Raw genomic sequence first — 22,424 nt, 5'->3', positions numbered from 1 at the left:
TTCAACAGAATCAGTGGAGATTTATGATACTGCTATAAAGCGTTAAAAGAAAATAGTCGTTTAGAAATACATAGCACAGGGGACTAAGAATATCCTCATTTGAAAATCGTTCTATTCATTTGAATACAAATTCTGCAGTATGGACTCAATCCGACCCATATCGAATAGATTTTTTTTGTTTCGTTGGATGATTTTCAGATATCCAAATCTCTTTTCCAATGCCCTAACCCACCTAGCTCATGATTTGAATCCCATTTATGAAGGAACGTGCTTTTTAAACCACGTCAATGACCCAAAGACTTCTTACATGACAGTTATGTAGACCTTCATTTGCTCTTTCCGGAACCGTAACGAAACTGGTCAGATCCGATAATAAATCTTGCAATGCTACTTCGGCAATACAAATCACGACCATATTGATTTCTTGTGCCGCTAATTAGTGTGTGAATTTGTTATTGCACTTGAGCAAAGGTTATCTGAATGCTGTTTTCAAATTATTGTGTTTGATGATTCACACGAAGAAGCATATGTACATAAATATGTATGCTCGTGTGTTTAACCTTCGCTGAGCACAGTTTGAGGAATGGCAATTGTTCGTCCGGTCGTTAGTTGTCGGTTATTGCTTCTGCATTCTAGATGGATCCAGAAAATTCTTGCTATACCTTTCGCGTGGTAATAAGGCGTAATTTGTGATATCATTGTGCAGCTTAACACTGATTTGGTGAAGCGAATTTGTTATTGGTTTGCGGAACCTGGAAACATGTGATATATTTCAATAATAAGCTCAGATTCGGAAGAAACCGCTTTTTATTTTAAAATTTATTCACCTTAAAAAATGTGGTCGATATTGCAGTCCATACAAATATCATGCTTACACTATGCCTTACATTTTCATCAAAATTATCTCTCTGCAGCAGCATGTTGTGCGTTTTATTCCTTGCCTTCGTATCAAATACTGATTTTTGTTTCTTGAGTGTCTTTACTTTTTTTTATTGTATGGTTATAAGGGTGGGAGAATGGCTGTGATAGAATCTTCCAATATTGTGTATCGTGAATGAAAATTCTTGTTATAAATACTGCTCTACACCAGAAAATGACATTACCCGGGAGTTTTCATTAGCATCAATGTTAATTGGCGCACTTTAGGTGTGGTGTGAAAGGCAACGATGAAAGCTCATGAGTCCAATTTAAGTACGTTTCTAACACTCTAATATCGGTACTATTCTTCTCGCCCATTGCCAGCCTTCACTGGTCAGTGTGCGTTCATGTTCCGAAACGTCGTTGCTTTCAATTTTTCCAGTATGGAAACGCAATGGTTTATTTGTGAAAACTAGCCATATGTTTGTACTGATCTGATGAAAATATTCTCAGACCGTTGTCACATAGCTTTTGCATCGTATTTAAGTATCGTTCAAAACAGTCGCCAGATGATGTCAGTTCGAATTGGGTAATATATAATAGGGTAAGATTAAAAGAATTATTCGTTGGGATACGCCACGGAGACCTGCAATGTAAACGTTTCGTTTCTGTCTTTTTGTGCCACGGAAGGCAGTTTAGCAATATTTACTGTATTTTTATCTTGACTATGCCGCCTAAATAGATATTTGAGAAAGGGATTTTGAAGTCTTAGTTAGACCTTTGTGAGTATGTTGTAAAAATGCTAATTAACATTGATTGCTAATCCACATAATAAAGGAACTGATTGACGCATCTTACTTACATTTATTAACTTATCGGTAATTCTGTACTTATGTTGATATTTCTCAACAACAAATGTTTAATGATACCGTATACCTGTCATGGTCGACAGGAAATCGAACAAGTTAGTCTTGTCAAGAGTACAACCATATAGGTTGTAATAATAATCAATAAACTGAAATTAAATTAATTCTTGATGAAGGAAATAAAAGAAGCAACATGTTGAAAGGATATAAATAAAATAGTTGGGAAGGAAATTTTTAAAATTAAGATCGGATTACTGTTGTCAAATATCTGAATCGGTCATGTTAAAACTAGATTTTAGACGGAAAATCTGTGAAGTAATCGATACTTCCCTCCAAATTAGGGCTTGTTCGTGGTATCCGTTTTTCGGCATCGGTACACGAACGCACTGATGGACAAATCGTCATCGGTGCGGACGCATCTGGTTGGTTCCGGGCACGAACATCTGTTTGGAAAAATCGCTGTTAGAAATAAATTACACTAGAAAATTTTGTAGCAAGAACTTACGTGTTTCTCATGTAATTTTCGATCGAACGAGTAAATGGTTTGTATACAGCCCATCCGCAGGCGGTGTTGTCCGTACATTTTTCCTCCTGTTCAGGATCCACAGAACGTGGAAGACGAATCGAAGGCTGCAAAGAAAACAATAAAGCTTTATTAGTGACTGAATTGACGAAATTTCTTATCTATATTTGAACAATATTTTCATCTAATATTCCATAACTGTGAAAATATCAAATTTAAAAATACTTAATTTGCGTAAAAAACAGTATAGATTTCCAAAATGAACATTGGACAGGTTAGAATTCGAATTGAGATTTTCATGAAAAATCGTCAAGCATATTTTTAGATGATTGCACGCTGGCTGTATGTTTCTCGAGCTAGCCCTTCATAGTTCGTAGTACAAATCTCACACTACTCAGTGTAGAGGCCTAACAGCAGATAGAGAATATTTTGCATTTGGTTAAGCCTTCACGAAGAACGATTGTAAGCTAAAATTTACATAAAATTTACACTAGAAGACAATAGTGCAGTAGAATATTGATTTATTAATAAACTATTCATTACCGATATGAAACGAGTAGGCCTTGGAATGTATCTCAGTTGTCGATCAAATTACAGACACCCAAGCTATGCCAAATACCGGTGGCAAGGTTCAACAAGTTCCCATTACACCCACTGGGCAAACAATGAACAATCAAACTCCAATGCATCCGGACGATGCACTATGGGCGGCTCCATACAAGTAGGTGGCCGAAAATATTTTCATTTCATTTCTGCAATATTTCACACTTATATCGTAGATTATTGTCTAAAAGATGTGAAATACTTGTTTTGCAGGTCGTTATTACTTCTAAGGTCTCCAAACTCCCTGGAATACAGACCTTTGATCTCTATGGAATATATCCCTTTTATCTACGAATGTCTCATGTACACAGCAGTCTATAGATGTGTATTTTATTGCAGCGCAGACCTGTAGAGTTCAAACTAGAAAATTGTATACTGTTTTTATGTGAATTGAGTTGTACAGATGTTCTAAGTTGCACAAGGACTCCGTCAAATACAGGCCATTGCATCTACATACGTAACAGGTTGTCTTTGTAGGATTTTTCAGATTGGTTCAGGCTCTTAACCCGTAAAACAAGTAAAGGGAATACAATATAAAGCTCTATTAAAGCTAAACGAACTCCATGCAATAAAAGCTTCAAGATATATAAGTATACTGCACCAACATTTATTTATTCATTATGTACATCAGCGGTTCTCAACCTTTTTCTTGGGAGGTACCCCTTCGAACTTTTGCATTAATTGAGGTACCCCCTCTCGGCTACTTTGGGTACGGGTAGGCTTCCAATCCTTATAAAACAAAAAAATCCGGGCACTTTTAAGGGAGGCTTCCGAGCCTCTTGAAAGGAGCTTTTAAATCCTTTTAAAGTAGGCTTCTGTGTTTCTTGATAAGAGGCTTCCGAGCCTCTTGATAGTAGTTCCCGAGCCACTTAAAAGGAAGCTCCCTTTGCATCTTGAAAGGACGCTTTTGATCCTCTTGAAAGTATGTTTCCAAGCCTCTTGAAAGAAGAATTCCGAGATTCTTGAAAGGAGGCTTCCGAGCCTCTTGAAAGGAGGCTTCCGAGCCTCTTGAAAGGAGGCTTCCGAGCCTCTTGAAAGGAGGCTTCCGAGCCTCTTGAAAGGAGGCTTCCGAGCCTCTTGAAAGGAGGCTTCCGAGCCTCTTGAAAGGAGGCTTCCAAGCCTATTGAAAGGAGGCTTCCAAGCCTCTTGAAAGGAGGCTTCCAAGCCTCTTGAAAGGAGGCTTCCGAGCCTATTGAAAGGAGGCTTCCGGGCCTCTTGAAAGGAGGCTTCCGAGCCTCTTGAAAGGAGGCTTCCGCGCCTCTTGCAAGGAGGCTTTCGAGCCTCTTGAAAGGAGGCTTCCAGGCCTCTTGAAGGAGGCTTCCAGGCCTCTTGAAAGGAGGCATCCAGGCCTCTTGAAGGAGGCTGAGCCTCTTGAAAGGAGGCTTCCGAGCCTCTTGAAAGGAGGCATCCGAGCCTCTTGAAAAGAGGCTTCCGAGCCTCTTGAAAGGAGGCTTCCGAGCCTCTTGAAATAAGACTTACCAGTCTCATGAAAGGAGGCTCCAAAACTTCGTGAAAGGAGGCTTCCAAACCTCTTGAAAAGAGGCTTCCGAGCCTGTTGGAGGCTTCCGAGCCTCTTGGAGGCTTCTGAGGTCTCTTGAAAGGAGGCTTCCGAGGCCTCTTGAAGGAGGCTTCCGAGGCCTCTTCGAAGGCCTCTTGAAAGGAGGCTTCCGAGCCTCTTGAAAGGACGCTTCCGAGCCTCTTGAAAGGAGGCTTCCGAGCCTCTTGAAAGGAGGCTTCCGAGCCTCTTGAAAGGAGGCTTCCGAGCCTCTTGAAAGGAGGCTTCAGAAGCATATTTTTAACATATTATTCATCCTTTTGTTTCGAACAGGTACGTAGACTGCATTAAAGATTTTTAAAATTTGTTCATTCGACGTTTTGTTCGTTTGATCATTTGTTCCGCAGCCCTTCATACATTGTGCTGGTTGTGGAAGACAGGTTTCAATTGGCTTTGATTCATTGATCGCATTCCATATACAAATTTTTGAAATAAAGAATAAACAATTAATATTTATTAATGCCTTTCGATTGGAATTGTGATACGTCCGCCATTGCGCATTTTTGACCGAGGTACCCCCTATGGCCAGCGAAGGTACCCCCAGGGGTACATGTACCCCAGGTTGAGAACCGCTGATGTACATGAACATCCTCAACAAAATCATCATTTATTTCTTCAAGATCGATTAAAATATCTGCTATGGTATATTTTTCTGTACTCGAATCTGTTGTATTGCAAGCTCAGCATGATAAAATTCTTCTAATTCAAATTCTGTGTCAAGCCATTCCTCATTTTATGAGTCAAAGTAAATTTTGGACCGGGATGCGGCCTGCCATTTTTTTTTTCAAATTTCAAATGCAGATTTTTCAATTTTGTATGGAGTTGACTCTTTTTTTGTTTATCCACAGCGAAGCTTTGGCAGATATATTCCGAAGCTTTTTCAACGCGATCTACCTGACGTCCCTCGTGAGCTCTAAATACTTCAATGAGTTGCCTATAATTCGTGATTCACCAAATAATAAGTACAAACACTTCACACGATTTACCTTCGCAATCACAGCTCACTATGCACTCAGATAGACATTCATAAATGTTCTGTTTATTTATTTCACCTAGGTACATACCAATAATTATCGAAAGATGTCCTTATATCAAAATTTTACTTTTTATGAAATAATTTCAAATGAAGCCTAGAGTATTTTCGTAACCCTCAAGAGTATATTGTTTTTTTCATATTTATTTGCTTGATACTTGATAGATAATGAGTTGCCTCCTCTTGGTGAGCCTACGCCAAATGGAGTATCATATAGCTGCATAAGCTATCGTGTACACGGCCTACCACGAAGCCTACGACACTGTTCGTGTTATCTACTATCTCTATTTTAACTGTTCTTGATGCTCTTTTGTCATACGCATGGGATTTGTATCCAGCCCATCACAGTCTGCCGTGTATTATGAGAATAATTACATTTAATGTTTCAAAATTAATGACTTTTTTTCGAAAAAGTTACCGGAATCGCAGATTTGCAGCCATAAGCAGCTGGAATTTGTTTTAATGCCTTCTGGGAGGTCCAAAGAAAGTCGTAGTGGTAGTCGCTAAGCGAAACTTTGAGAAACTTTTTTTGTATGGAACTTTTTGTATGAAAAAAAAAATTTTTTTTTCTTCGGGTCATTTTCGGATGTTTCACTACCTATTTTCCCATAACTAACCCGTTCTTCCGTCCATGAAACAAGCTTTCAGAAACTTTTTAAAGAGTTGGAAAAGAACTACTGTAGCCGAAGATATTGACAGTTGAATAATGCATTGATTTTTCAAGAACTAAAAAGTGTCTGGCTCTAATGCCTATATCTTGATAACCATATGGCTTAGAGTGCTGATATACTGGGGTTTAATGCTCCAAAGCATTAGCATTTAGTAGGTCAACTTGAATTACGAATCAGAGAAAGTCGATTTTTTTATTTTCGGCCACCTGATTCCCCATAGTGCGATGTTAAGAAGTTGGTTCCGTTATTCAATCCTGATGAAACTACAACAAACTTGTGGTTGGACGTCTTATACTGAAAATTTATGTTTGGCCTGGCTTTTCATTACGCTGTGACTCGTTTAGGAGAGGTTCAACGTAATTGGTGTGAGGCCGTACGTGTTGAGATAGCCAGTTGGGAAGATTTCAAAACAGAATTGAGGAAGGGATTTCCGAATATCGTTGACGAAGCAGATGTTCATTTTCGGTTGATGAAGCGTTTCAAAGGGTCGGACGAAATTTATGAAAGGTACGTGTACGAAATAATGGCAATCGGAAGAACAGTCAACCTCAGCCAATCAGCTCTTGTTAAATATGTGGTACAAAGAATTCAAGATACCGCCCTTCACGCGATGTTGGCTATGCAGAAGTTTGATTCGGTCATGGATTTAATTGCTTGTTTGAAACGGGTTCGAGTCTTTGAATGTTATGAAGAATTCTTGTGGTTTCCAACAGTCAACAGTCAATCATTTGGTTTGCCACAATTGTAATGAAGCTGGTCACATTTCTAGAAACTGTATTAAAGCAGCTGTCGAATGTTCGTGGTGTAATCGAATTGGCCATCTGTTCAAGTTCTGTCGTGGAGCAGCCCCAAAGAACATCAATCAGAATTTGGATTTATCACGTTCCAAACCAACGGCCGCCGTCTACACATCGAATTGGGTTTTGAAACTGCTGATGTTAATTGAGGAAGCACTGCATGTCATACAAATACAAAACAGCTGGATGGTATAGTTAGGATAAAACTAGAGAAGAGCGTTTCATATGTTGCTTAAGATTTGATAATTATTTTAAACCATTTGTAACCTTTCTCGACACATGTAGCTCAATTAGTATTATCAAAGCAAGTCTAAGTCCACCTTAATTCGAAGTAACGTCATTTACAGACAATACGGAATTTAGATGATTGAATGAATCCATTTTGGGAATATTAGGTACAATTGATACAAATATTATGATAAACAATGTTTTTTTACATTCCACTAAACGAGCTTAATATATTTTTCTGAATGTTTTTTTTTTTTTGATGGGGCGTAGAACCACTGCGTCCATTGAGTTGAACTTTTGTGGTTGCAACCATGAAATCCCGTTAACTCATTCTCAAATTAGATTAATCGTTCGAGAAAAAGAAAAACTCGAAGCTACGAGATGAAAATGCTCCTTTCTGTTCACCTCACAATGTGCAATGATTTCTTATGCTTTATGGTAGTGATTTTCCAAAATCAGCTTAGAGTTGTTCACATAGAAAATGCAGAAAGACCCAAACGCCAAAGTTACATGTGAAAGCATCTCAAAGGTTAATCATATCGAAGGTCATCATCAATCACCATAATATCGTTCGAGAGACCGTCAACACATTGGCTATGATTGTATTTGAAAGTACTCAAGTAAAAAACATGCAACGATGTGTGCAATTCGAAGTAAAATTAAAATGAATAAAATTAAGATTCAAAAACTACTGAACGTGAAATTTTGTATATAAGGGATTTTTGGGCTGGGGAAGGTTCTTAAGATGGTTCTAGACTCCTCCCCCTATGGAAAGGGGGCCTTCCATACAAATGAAACAGAAATTTCTACATAACTCAGGAACTAATCAAGCAAATGAAACCCTTTTTTATCCTTCGTCTTTTTATTCTTCTTCTTAATGGCATTACATTCCCTGCTGGGACAGAGCTGCCTTGCTGCTTAGTGTTCATTAAGCACTTCCACAGTTATTAACTGCGAGATTTCTAAGCCAAGTTAACATTTTTGCATTCGTATATCAATGAGGCTAACACGATGATACTTTTATGCCTAAGGCAATTTCCAAATCGAAATTTTTGCAGACCTATTTTTTCATCGGGAATCGAACCCAGCCACCCTCAGCATAGTCTTGCTTGCAGCCGCGCGTCTCTTGCTGAGATGACATCTATTGGTAAATTTAACAATCTTATACTTTCTATTATCTTCTATATAATAAAAATGAGTTGAGATTCCCTTCCTGACGATTTAACTCGCGAACGGGTTGGCCGATTTTCAAGATTTTTTCCCTAATTGATTCGTTTTGAGATTCGCAAGGTTTGTATATACAAAAAGTTGGTGAATTTAACGGGGAAATGTAAAAAAATCATTAGAACACAATTTTGGGTCAGCTGTTGAGAAAACAAAACAAAAGCAAAAAAATGATCTAGAGTGCGGTGCTGCAAATAGTTCAGTATGTGACATTTGCAACACCCGGGCAAAGCTGGGTTTCTTTCTCTAGTACTATTTATATTCTTTCACTAGCTAATTTTCCTAACTTTACCTACGTATCTTTGAATATTATCAATCATTTATTGTGTGGATGCGAAGGTTAAACACCTTAGACCTAGCTTATGATATCTTAAAATTGTTGAAAATCTCAATCATATTGATAATATTCACATTTAAAAAACCCAGATTAATCCACCTAGCGGTGATGGTGCCTTTCTCGTTCGTTCAAAAGGTTTTAAATAATCTAAAATAACACCAATATTGGATTGGTCTTATTTTTCATATTTGTTTATATGCATAAAAAAAATTCTCCCCAAACGCAATTTGTTGCAAACAAATCGGATTAGCATAAGAGCAAAAAATGGCATTTAATTTTGTAGTTTTAAAATTAGTATTTTCGCCATAACTTTTGACCCAATTGTACGATCCGTCCAAGTTTCTATAGGAAACAATGGGACAAGATTCTGCGACGAATGCAATCTGTTGCGAGCGACCTGAGAAGCACACATATTGCACATCAATCACAGTAACTTATATATGACCGGATACAGTCACTATATGGTTACTGCAACTAGATTTGTTGAACTTGTGTTGCTTGGGAAGTCTAATTGTTAAAAAAGTGAGCTAGACTTTTTTGAACTCTTTTTCACAATAAATAGTAATTTGACCAGAACATCTAAGCCCATAGTCCGATCTGGACAATTTTCAATAAGAAAATATGAGACATTCTGCGTCGAATGAAATTTAATGCGAGCAAATCGGTTGAGGAAGAGTGCCTGAAAAATAAGTGACATTTTTTTAGAGATTTTTCCATAAAAAAAATGGTATAATTTTCGATCCCATAGTCCGATATGGCCAATTTTCAATAGGAAACAACGGGACAGGATTCTACGTCGAATGAAACTTGTTGCGAGCAAATCGGTTGAGGATAAGTGCCCGAAAAATGAGTGACTTTTTTTACGCGATTTTTTCGTGTGAATTTGTATTTTGGCCATAATTCTCGATCCCATAGTTCGATCTGGCCAATTTCAAATAGGAAACAATGGGACAGGATTCTGCGTCGAATGCAACTTGTTGCGAGAAAATCGGTTGAGGATAAGTGCCCGAAAAATGAGTGACATTTTTCACGCGATTTTTTCGTATGATTTTGTATTTTGGCCATAATTTTCGATCCCATAGTCCGATCTGGCCAATTTCAAATAGGAATTAATGGGACAGGATTCTGCGTCGAATGCAACTTGTTGCGAGCAAATCGGTTGAGGATAAGTGCCCGAAAAATGAGTGACATTTTTCACGTGATTTTTTCGTATGATTTTGTATTTTGGCCATAACTTTCGATCCCATAGTCCGATCTGGCCAATTTCAAATAGGAAACAATGGGACAGGATTCTGCGTCGAATACAACTTGTTGCGAGCAAATCGGTTGAGGATTAGTGCCCGAAAAATGAGTGACATTTTTTACGCGATTTTTTCGTATGAATTTGTATTTTGGCCATAACTCTCGATCCCATAGTCCGATCTGGCCAATTTCAAATAGGAAACAATGGGACAGGATTCTGCATCGAATGTAACTTGTTGCGAGCAAATCGATTGAAGATAAGTGCCCGAAAAATGAGTGACATTTTTTGAGTAGTTTTGCGCACACACACACATACACACACACACACACACACACACACACACACACACACACACACACACACACACACACACACACACACACACACACACACACACACACACACACACACACACACACACACACACACACACACACACACACACACACACACACACACACACACACAGACATCACCTCAATTCGTCGAACTGAGTCGATTGGTATATAACACTATGGGTCTCCGGGCCTTCTATAAAAAGTTTGTTTTTGGAGCGATCATATAGCCTTTACCGTATACTTAGTATACGAGAAAGGCAAAAAGCAGGAAAACTCATGTGGCAATACGCGGCAGCTATTAGAGATCAACGCCACACATCAGCTAATCAGCAATTATTCATGTATGTATGTACAGCGCGTGGAGGTGCGTAGTACATTGTAGGCTTGTCCCACAAATGCATTCTGTCTAGCCAAAATGTTAGATGTTTCATTGAAATGTAAACAATCTATTTTTTCTACATTCCTTATTATTTCAACACTTTAACAGGTTAGGCGAAACCCAAAGCATTTTAGGTCTGGTTTTGCTACATCCATCTCACCACAATAAATATGAGTTAATACTTAAAAGTCGTTTGGTATCCGAAGGGAAGAGGGTCTGTTACGGGTCCGTTAGCGATAGCGAAGAACTTTATAATGAAATTTTTTTTTTTGCTCATGGTGTATTAAAAAGGGCAATATAAAAATGCTTAAAATTCGAAGGAAACAAAATTATCGAAAATGTAAAGTTTGTTAAGTTAGGCCGTTACAAATATTGAATTAACTTTTTGTCCTACTGGTCTCCGGAACGTCAAGGGGAGAGGGATAATAAAAAATAAATATAAAAAAACTCCTCGGATTTGTTAAAGAATGTTTTGAAAATCCTCAAAATTATCCGAATTTATTTTGTTGCCCCCTCAATATATTATTTTTTGGCAAAAAATCCGAGGGGGAGACACAAAATAGATTTTAAATATTTGTATCGGCCTTATTAGGTAATATTAAACCACAATCTCAATTTATAGAGCATTATACAATAATATTATAATTAGTAAAGCCAATAGTATGCTCGGCTTCATTAAGCACTTCTGCTATAATTTTCAGAACCCATACGACCGTGAAAGCACAGTTGTTCAATGAATTGGAACAAAGCCTACATTGGACTGGATTTCTTCCTCTGCATGCTAATTAATTTACAGACACACAAGGAACGAATTTGCTATGCATTTCTCTATCATGATCAGTGCTGGAAAAGCTCATGAAAATCATAAGACAGCGAGCAAAGTGCCTCTTTCCATCTCAGGCAACCAATGAAAATACCGCAGGTTTTGATCTTAAAAAAACACTCTCAAATAGAGATCTTCCTTTGTTTTGAAAGTTGATTAATTAATCATATTTCTTAATCAATAATAAGCAGATAACGCGTACTTTCATGCCCTGTCAGAAAATAAAAATTGGTGAACATTTTGTAGAATGCCTTTCATTTTTTCGTGATTCTATAAATTTCCTAATAATTCGAATTCCTCTAATAGAAAAACGATAGAAATGTTGTAAGTGTGTATATTGATAATTATAATTGGCCTTTCCCGTCGTTGCTGTTTTACGGAAAATCTTCCTTTCTCGTCGAGTTATTTTCTGACGGAAAAGGTGATCTGTCAGAATTAATGAAAAATAATACTAAGCGTATATTCAACCAGCGGATGTTAGATTTTATTCTTCTTCTCTTCTTATCTGCATTACATCTCCCACTGCATTACATCTGCCACTTCGCAGCTTAGTGTTCATTCAGCACTTCCACAGTTATTAACTGCAAGGTTTCTAAGCCAAGTTAGCCATTTCTGCATTTGTATATCATGAGGCTAACACGATGATACTGTTATATCTAGGGTGACCATATCAAATTTTTCCAAAGGAGGACAATTTACCCGAATCGTAGCAAAAAAGGAGGACATAAAAAAAATCGACGGATTTGAAGTTTTCAAAATGATTAAGGATATTATATAAGTCGAGGCAGAAAAGACACTTCTTCTACTTTATTAACATTTCATCTCCAAATTAAACATTTCCGACTCTTTCCATAGTCTATATTAAGCACTTTCCAGTTAAACTACAAGCACTATCATTATAATGCGAAGATTTTAGCTTCAACTAATTTTGAAATCAACAGTGAACAAATATTGACTAACATTGACAAATATTTATGCTAGCATTTTCAACAATATTCCACAGGTTTTTTACAAGAATCATTGCATACAAATCTGAACATTTAGCAATCGCTAGATCACTTACTTCATTAGGTTCTATTAGGACCGAAGAAAAGATGCTTAGTAGACCAGAAGAGATTTATTTTGAATGCCATTGAGAATCACAATTTAAGGCATGTAAATGAAAATTATACAGTTACCCGAGCAGAATCGACGACCTCGATAACAAAAATTGCTAAGAACTAGTCTTCCATAAGAGATGAATACCAAAAAAATAATACCAAAATTTTATATGCAAAATTCTGTAGGCATAGCTTAGTTAGGTATTTCAATACCAAACGAATAATAATTTGTGATGCGTTTGGAATTGTAATAACAGAATATGTTAGGCCTGGTATTTTGGTATTTTTACCTCTTAAATATGCAAGGCTTGTTCATAACAGATTATGGTATCAATAACAGAATGAGGTATTGTTGAGGTAATTTCTCCTCGGTAACTATATGATTTGTCCACAAAGTCTTCAACTGAAGAAATTCAAAACTGTTTAGATTTAAACTAAAGAAACTGCGGCTGCTCGTCGCCTCATATATTCAATAAACGAACCGTGCGATATATGCGTTCGATGGGTGTTTACTTATATAAAATCTTGAGAAGCATTTCCTTTTTTTTCTTATCCATTTCTCACAATTCCGATTCTTCTGAAATCTTCGACACCTGTATTACTGTAACTTATGCATTTAATGTTTGATTTTTACATTGATTTGATTCGAAAATTTAAAGAAAAATAATTTAGATTAGAAAGCAAAAAAACGCAATCGTTTGTCACGCTCCATTTGCGATGGGATCTCTGATGAAGTGTTGTTTAATAAACTAGAATATCTTCAGAAAAAGTTATTGTTGCAACTGTTTTCTCAAAATATCGAGAAAGGAGGACATTTCAGGGCAAAAGGAGGACATCTGATTTCTAATGAAAAAGGAGGACATGTCCTCCTTTAGGATACCATATGGTCACCTTAGTTATATCGGAAATCCACCCAGACACCTTCAGCATGGTCTTGCTTTGTAGCCGTGCATGTGTATAATATTTTGAATTATTCAAATGTATGTAGACAAATACAATCGTTGTAAAAAAATCTTACAATACTGTAATTTTGTCCAAACAACCAAAAGTTGTCTTTACGTAATATAATGATGAATACACCCCTCTCCATCGAATTTTGTATTAAGGCTCAATCGATTTATTAAACTCCTTAGGGATCAACTTTCCCAAAAATCCCTTATTTTTAACGATTCTTTTTCAAATTAAAATTTTGAAAATTTTAATCTTGTTTTGGACTGATACATGTTAGCCCGATTTTGGACCAATATCAGAAAAATTATTCCAGCTGGTTCACATTGCAGCATTTTTGTTTTTTGATTTCTTGTTTCCGATTTTATAAATAGTTGAAAACGGTAAGAAATATGAGTGCATTGACATTGATTAAGTTAAAGAATCGATTGAATAAAAAACGAGAAAAAAAAATGAAGTGAAAGGTTGAAAGCAGAAAATGCCGGTTCAGTTCTCGTACAAAACCTTATAAGTGCGTTGGAAGTGCGGAAAGTTCAATGTGTTGAAGTAAAAGAGTGAAATCAAATAATTATAATCAACCTGTTGTATTGTTTTCCATTCAATGAAAATTTTATGTCAATGGTTGAGACACTTGTTTTCGGTGAGTAGTTCTAAGTGATGCCTTAACTTTGGCAACATTTAATGTCTTTTCAATCGCATGATTATGTTGCTGCATTATGAAAGACCATTTGTTCAGTAGTTCGATACGTAAGTGTTTCGGCAGTAGGGATGGCGAAGACAGTTTCCAGCATTGCAATCTAAACAGACATATAGGAGCGGCTGAGGAGACTTGAACCCCTTTTCTCATTTTCAACACATTCCGTTAAGGTGATTATAGAATGAGGCCCGTGGTGAATTTCAAATTCACCACACGTTTATCTACATACATTTCCAAAAGCCCAAATCTGGCGTAATAGTTTTCGTACAGTGCCGAAACTCAAATTATAATTGCTCAGCATAACTAAACAAACGATCTACCATTATTTCAGCCCCGTACGCGTTAGGGTTCTTTCATCTCGTGCTCTTGAAAAGAATATTGGAAAAGCACGTGGCTTACAAAATGGCCGATTTCTGGCTTCATTCTATAATCACCTTAAACAAAATAATAAATTTGAAGCAGATTCGTCACTCGTAAACTAACGTAAACAAACAATTTATGTTTGCAGGAACTCGACTGTCTGGAAATTGCTTGTAAATAAACGTATTCGAAAATATGCCGGAAATATCATTTTAAAAATGGTAATCCTATCATTCATCAAATTCGTCAAATTTATGTAAAAGCATACACCCGACAAACAAAATTATCATTTAGAAAAAAATATTTCTCGCTAATTTTTTTATAATCAAATAATGAGGGATCAAGCGCAGTACTGAAATTTCTCAATTGCAAAGAGAGATGTTACGCGTTACCAATTTCCAATTTACTACCACTTTCAACAATGTGGATTAAAAGAATATGATTAGTTTATTGACGAATCATTGTTATTTTCCATATAGGGTAACGGTACCAAAAGTGGAGATATTAGTAGATTCACACAAAAAAAATATTTTGAAAATCGGTTATTATGGGATATTTACAGTTTTAATATCTTAGCCAATAGATAAACTAATAAGCTAATAAATTTGCTAACAAAAATGAGATTGATGTTATTTAAGATCAATAACTACCAAATATTGCTTGCACTGTTCCTTTAGTGGTGGTAAAAATTAATTTTGGTTCCCATAGTGGTTCTATCCATTGATTTCTTATGAGACTCGCTACTATTGGTACAGTTGCTCCACTATGGGTACAAGGGAGTCAATTTTATTAAGGACTAGTTGACCAGGCCGACGTTGTTCATGAAAATCCAACTACCTCCACTATTAGTACTATCTCCATCCAGGGTACGGTTACGTTATATTAAAATAATTTCGAAATACTCATATTAAAATAAAGCATAAATCCTATTATGACTGCTTTTCATGCGAATTTTATCAAAGAGCCCACGATATTATCATTTGGTTGCATGAGATAGAAAATGACGCTTTGCTTTCTGTCCTATGACGATCACGACCTTCTACAGTACTGCATGATCAAATTGTCGGGCTTCAGCGAAACCGCACCAAGCGCCTTTTGGGTGACTTGTGATCAGGGCTGCGAATTCTCAGTCTAAGTGAGTGAGATTTGTAGGATATTGATACCATTATTGCATAATCACACTCACTTTCTAGCAATGAAAACTGAATATGATTAGCAGCAAGAATTAGCAACAATAATGTAAACGCAAACTTCCCAGGAACTGGACTACTTCTCAACTCCTCTTCATCACGCCAAACTACTACAACCAGCTTTATCAAACCCATTGTTTCCTCATTATCAAGGTGATTGCACCACCACCGCCTAAGACATCAAATGATACCGCTGTGTCAAAGCAATCACTACCAGGCATTTATACCTTACCGCACGCGCAGCCCGCAGTGACAGTCCATTCAGTTTACTCACTGGTGCGTGAAACTGAGGGCCATATGTAAATGTATGGTGAATACTAAAAATACTAGAATAAGAGATCGGCAAAGACGCCATCTTGTTTCCAATCGAACCGTCAAAAGCGGTTCCATTTCGACTTGTTTACTTTTTGCATCCATAAGAAGCAAGCAAAAAGTTCAAGTGCTGTAAGTATTATTTTCACGATTTCATGCATTTTCATACGTTGCCATTTTGACAGTTTTTCACTCCGGTGGTCTCTTATTATAGGGTTGCTAGTGAATACTATCACTTGAAGAAAAAGACAAGAAATGTATGCTGAATGATTATCAGCTTCAGCCCGCTGTTGGCAAACCGAGTTGGCTAACCTACTCCTGCTGCCTTTTTACTGATTGAAAGGCATCATCATTGGCAGAGAGATGCAGAGAGCAGAGAAAATACAAAAGAATCGCACTCAGCAAGCTAAGATAATATAAAATACTTGATTTGAAGCATTATTAAGCAAATTTTTACCCTTTTCACTGTAAAACTCATTTAATTCCTTGTAAAAACTTTTTGCTGATAGTACGTAGCATATTTGATTACGAAATATGGAAGAAATGAACGATAAAACATTAATTTTATACATATATTATTCGGCAGATTTTGCATAAAAAATATTCGGAAGCACTGGACACCACCTCGTCGAAGCAATCGACTGAGGAAGCAACAAGGCAGTCACAATTGAATTGTCACATCCTATCCTAGTCAGCAAGCGCTGTCGATAAATTGCACCTCTGCTTGTGACATTTTGTTCGTAGAATGAAAATGGAAATTAATTCATATCAATTCATTCGTACATTTGTTGTTGAATAACCTCAGTTATAGGGTGAAAGGATATCAGTGATTTGATATTGATATTTGTGATCAATTTGATCTGTTATGTACACGAAAACTTGTTCATGAAAATTAGTAATTTTGTATTAGCGCTTGGGGCGATTTGTCAGAACCCAGTTTAGTTATTAACCCAGATCAGTTATAAGTATTTAAATATCATAAAATTGAACAGCATTGTTGTCCTTATTATTGGTACAGACAGAGGTGTCTGCATATCCATAGCTTTGTGATGTAATGATTGCTAAATGTAATGGAAAATTATTCAGATCTACTGTGTTGACCCGATTTTGTCACTCCCGATTTTATCACGTCCCGAGAAAGGTAAAAATGAAAAAACAACAACAAAGCAGTGTAAGTCCCGATTTTATCACGTTTTCTACCCGATTTTGTCACCACACAAAAAAAAATGAAAATTTTAGTCGTTCTTTTTAATAATACCGCAAACGTAAATAATACCGTATTTAAGGATTTTTTTCAGACTGATGTTAATTTGTGATTTTCTTTTTCTAGTGATAAAATATTGAATCGTTTTAATGAGCCAAATCATCAATTATGTTCAATTTTTGTTATATTGATTTTCACAGAAAAGTTTAATCTCAGGCGATTTAGTTCCTCATGTTATAATAGGTTGTAATCAACGAACTTCGGTGGCTCGCTCTATTTCGTTTTTTTTTCGTTTAAAAAATAATAAATTTCAAGCAGATTTATCACAGATACTCTGAAAAATAAACAATTTTTGTGTGCAGGAACTCTATTGTCTGGGAATTGATCCAAACATCTGCCCTTCTATGGTAAATATATATGCTGAAACAAATCTATTTTGGATCTCGATATAACAGGGGGAAGTTTTTTTTTTTTTTTGTTAAATATCTTGGCTGTGCATATGCACAGCATATGTTTCGAAATGGACAAATTGATATGAAATTTGCGAAAAAGAATCCACGTGTCTTGGAGGGACTCGAACCCTCAACCTCCTACTCTCTAGATAGGCGTGATAACCCCTACACAACAAGACCACTTAAAGGTCACGTTTGCGGAAAAGCCATCAGAATCCGAGTACCAACCTCCACCGCGGTTAGCTCTCTTTTTTGCAAATTGAATATCTTTCGGATGCTTGATTTGTCCAATCTCCACATGTGCTTTACTATTGTATACCCACAGCCAAGCGAGTGCACATTGTTTATTAACCATTATCCTCTGAACTACGATTCCTCCAAGACACGTGGATTCTTTTTCGCAAATTTCATATCAATTTGTCCATTTCGAAACATATGCTGTGCATATGCACAGCCAAGATATTTAACAAAAAAATGGTTTTCGTACGGCCGAGTTGCCGAATAATATGCAATTAATTGTAATCAAGTGTCGGTCTTTCACCGTCATTAGTCGTCTGAGTACACGCGACCGCTTACGTTAAGGCAATCAAACTCATCAAATGCTTTAGCCAAGCAAGCCTTTGGCACAGCAGAGTGCGATTGAATTCGCATTCTATACCGTCCCGCCCAGACAGTTACTGGGGGGCATGGAGTGCGATCCTCTCGTTTAATAAACAATGTGCACTCGCTTGGCTGTGGGTATACAATAGTAAAGCACATGTGGAGATTGGACAAATCAAGCATCCGAAAGATATTCAATTTGCAAAAAAGAGAGCTAACCGCGGTGGAGGTTGGTACTCGGATTCTGATGGCTTTTCCGCAAACGTGACCTTTAAGTGGTCTTGTTGTGTAGGGGTTATCACGCCTATCTAGAGAGTAGGAGGTTGAGGGTTCGAGTCCCTCCAAGACACGTGGATTCTTTTTCGCAAATTTCATATCAATTTGTCCATTTCGAAACATATGCTGTGCATATGCACAGCCAAGATATTTAACAAAAAAATGGTTTTCGTACGGCCGAGTTGCCGAATAATATGCAATTAATTGAGGGGGAAGTTGTTCCAAGGAAACAAGTCTAATAATCTTTCCCTACATTTTCCGTGATACTTCATTGCTCAGCTGATGAAACAATTCGTCTACTATTTAGGAAGCCAACCTTCTGAAAATAATGTACAAAAATTTACGCGTCGTTGTTCGACGTTGAAAACATTTGAAAGGGGATTCAGTGTACGTGCATAAGCAGTTCTATAGCCTTTCCGTATACTTAGTATACGAGAAAGGCAAAAATGGTTATAAAAATATGGAAAACAGCGTAAATTCCGAATTCGCCAACCGAAACGTATTGCTAGGAATAAATTAAAATTCTTTAACCTAAGTAAAGTAGAATTTAATGGAAATACGGAATATAGTTCTTTAATAATTCAACATATCATGGTTAAACCATAATATGTATTGCAAAAAACGATTTTATTTCAAGATTGTATTTCCATCTAAAATTAACGATGCTGGATAAAATACGCTACCCAAAGATGATAAACAAAAGTCAACACGCGTCAGAAAAAAAGCCATCAAGCTAAGAAAATATTGATTCGCCATTGTGAGAAATTGTTGCAACACTAAGATGAGAGGCAGCAATGTCCCAGTAGTTGTTGGATGAAGGGTCAGTAAAGAGAGCGTAAACTAGATACAGTATTCACCAGATTATGTCTACCCCCGATTTTATAACGATTTCGACCCGATTTTGTCATCCCATTTTTTTTTTTAAATTTAACTATCCTTTTTATTTTTGTAAATAATACCGTAAACAATAATGATTTTCATGGAATAACTGAGAGTGAATGAATCTAGTGGTTTAAGTCCGCTTTAATAAACACAAGAAAAAATTAAATAATTTTCACCTCCTGTGGTTTATTATGAATAATTTCTAAGTACCTGTCATGAATTCTGTAAGTCTTTTCGACTAGAAATTATGTGTTCCGTTGCCTTCCCAAGGCATAAACTGATTCATACTTGTGAAACAAATTAAGAAAATTTTAAAAAAAATCTATTTTGTCATATTTCGTATTTTATCACCCCAAAATTTACCAGGGGGGGGGGTGATAACTACGGGATATTACTGTATATGAATAATTATGATTCGCATGTATGATATTGATATATATTCTCCATTCCTCCCTAGTCTTGAAAATTGGATATGACGAACAACCCAACAAACATTGATTTATTTCTTTAAAAATAGGTTTTCTTCAGCTAAGAAATTAGCTTGCTCAGCTTAAATTATTTGTTGTAAATCTGACATTGATAGGATAGGATCGGTGCATTATTTTTCTTTTTCTCAGTGCTCAGTAGAATGATGCAACGATTCTGTTATAATTAATAATAGTGGTAGCATGGGTAACATTGTTCTACTGCAGCAGCAGTCTTTCCAAATTCGAACCCAATGAAAACACTGCCGATAATACAACCCACAACGATTTTTTTATGTCAAGTTTTCCATGTTTTACGTATATGGTTTTCCTACACAAACGTACTTTTTACTACTCGGGCTAAAACAACTGAACTTTACTAAAATTTTAAAGTGCCAATTTCTACTTAAAACTAGTTCAAGCTGCATCTACACATAGACATAAATACGTTTATTCAATTCATCGTATGTGTATGTGAACTACAATTAAAAATATTAGAGAAAGTTCAATGTGCTTTTATTGAAAAGTATGGCGAATGCTCTATACCATATTGTTGATTGTTTTGGTTAATTATGTGTATCTTGCATAATTCATCATCAACAAAATAAAACTCAATAAAAATAATAAAAAAACGACATAAAAACTGACTGATGCATTTTACAAAGAAACACTTCAGATTTGTAAAGTGTTTCAGTTTCTAGCTCTCAATCCTTAGTTTGGGCCTTCTTCTTTTTCTATTTTTACAGCTCTACGAGGCAAATGTAACTTAGCACAACTTTCAACTTGATGTTCTTTTTAGCAAATTTGCAGCTACTGAAAGGTTTTCCTGCACGCAATGGCAGGAAAACCTTTTAGTAGCTGAAAATCACATCTTTAGATCAGTCCTTAGAATCGAAAACCTTTGCCTCCAGGCTAACTGGAGGCCACAGTCTAAGGCATTTAAAAGCAAATCTGAGTTACAGCGACGTTCTACACACAATTGTTATAATATTGTAAAAAGGACACAATAAAATCTTATACATACACAAATTAGGCTATTGTATGTTCGCCATTACAATGCGTGTATATTCATTTCTGAAGCACATCGATCTAAACCTTTGTCACACGTATTCAATTCTCCATACAATGGTCAATGCAGCACGACCTGATATCGCAAAGCTCAGGTAAGGAAATAATACATTTGTGACACTTCTCAAACAAATAAAAGCTTAATTTTAGTCCATAGTAACCAAATAATTATGATGGATTTGTTTTGACGGGATTTTTTTTCTCGTCTACATATCAGGACGTTCTGAAGGTCAGGAGATGTTTTTGTTTTCATCGACAAAAGAGAGGCGATTGCTCCAAATTACTGAGCACTAAACATTGGACTGATATGGCACGGGGAAAATATTTATATTTGTTTGTCACAGCTGTTCTGCTAATCTGATTATTGTGCAGAAAGTCTAGTTAAAGCAACTCAATGCAAATCACTACACACTTATTATGTAGCACATACCTGTATGAACGTAGAAGCCTGTTCTGACACCTGACTGCTACATAGTAGCAAAAGCACGAACATAGCCATACTGCACACTTGAATTGCACGAACCATTGTAACTCAGTATTGTCTTTTTCTGGGCACCTTCAACAATATCTTATTGTCACTTATTGCACTATTTCAATAGTGTTCTAAAATTCGAAAGTGTGATATCCACTTTTATCTTTTGACATGTAATCTCGACAAGCACTAACTTCAGATTGATATGCGATAAGGAGATTGCCCCAACAACAGTTCCACAAATCCTCCTCTGCGAGCAAACTATGCGTAGATTCTCGACCTCTGATCGGTATCGCGGGCAACTTGTGAATGAATTTCTTGTTTTCGACGCCGTTCGTTATATGAGCAGCCCACAACCCTGCGAGAAGCAAGAGAATGTCAGAGAGCCCAAAGACTGTTGAGAGCTCTCGGATTCGATTCGAACCAGGCAATAGGTAGTGGGGATAATGCTGCCTGGCATATTTTAGAGCTGGCGGTAGGCACATCTAATTGGCGGTTGGTTGCTATTTGGCCCCTTTAAACGCATGATAGGAAGCTATCGTGAGTAAAATCTGTATATCCGCTGGCATAGGTTGGGATGCCGGCCGGCATCAACACGACCGTTCATGTTATGCTGCAAATGCTATTACTGTACGTAGAAAGGACCCATGGAACATCACGTGCGAGGAAGCACGTGTTCCGTTGAGAGAATTATTCCCGCACTTTAATTTGAATAGAGAGAGCTGGTCAAGAGAGAGAAAGCACTCACGCAATAAAGTTTATTATAGTTCCAATCTACGAAAGCTATCAACACAATGGCTTAGCAGTTCGTTTGAAATTTGGTAGTTACGCATTATTTCACAATGTTGTTCAATATTCTAGATCACTAATTGTCGTTCGTAGAAAGTCGGGTCCGATCGTTTGTTTTTAAACTTCGGGCTC

The 22,424-nt window shown here is 36.7% G+C and overlaps 1 protein-coding gene across 1 annotated transcript; it reads right to left on the bottom strand.

The window, feature by feature from the left end:
• Positions 1-1,702: 1,702 nt before the first annotated feature.
• Positions 1,703-21,809, bottom strand: LOC134220801 (uncharacterized). The gene is made up of 3 exons (XM_062699896.1): positions 21,462-21,809; positions 2,230-2,354; positions 1,703-2,167 (listed from the first exon to the last, which is right to left on the bottom strand). The coding sequence occupies exons 1-3, from the start codon at positions 21,555-21,557 to the stop codon at positions 2,062-2,064; spliced, it is 327 nt and encodes a 108-aa protein (XP_062555880.1). The 5' UTR covers positions 21,558-21,809; the 3' UTR covers positions 1,703-2,061.
• Between the last annotated feature and the right edge of the window lie 615 nt (positions 21,810-22,424).

This window comes from Armigeres subalbatus, chromosome 3, assembly GCF_024139115.2.
Source record: "Armigeres subalbatus isolate Guangzhou_Male chromosome 3, GZ_Asu_2, whole genome shotgun sequence".
NCBI lineage: Eukaryota > Metazoa > Arthropoda > Insecta > Diptera > Culicidae > Armigeres > Armigeres subalbatus.
This window is presented reverse-complemented; position numbering and strand designations above follow the sequence as displayed.

Coding starts and splice junctions, on each gene's coding strand:
- LOC134220801 (XM_062699896.1), bottom strand. CDS start 21,557: ATGGTTCGTGCAATTCAAGTGTGCAGTATGGCTATGTTCGTGCTTTTG. Junction 2,355..21,461: donor AGGCTTCTACGTTCATACAG/GTATGTGCTACA, acceptor TTTTCTTTGCAG/CCTTCGATTCGTCTTCCACG. Junction 2,168..2,229: donor GAAAATTACATGAGAAACAC/GTAAGTTCTTGC, acceptor TTTTCCAAACAG/ATGTTCGTGCCCGGAACCAA.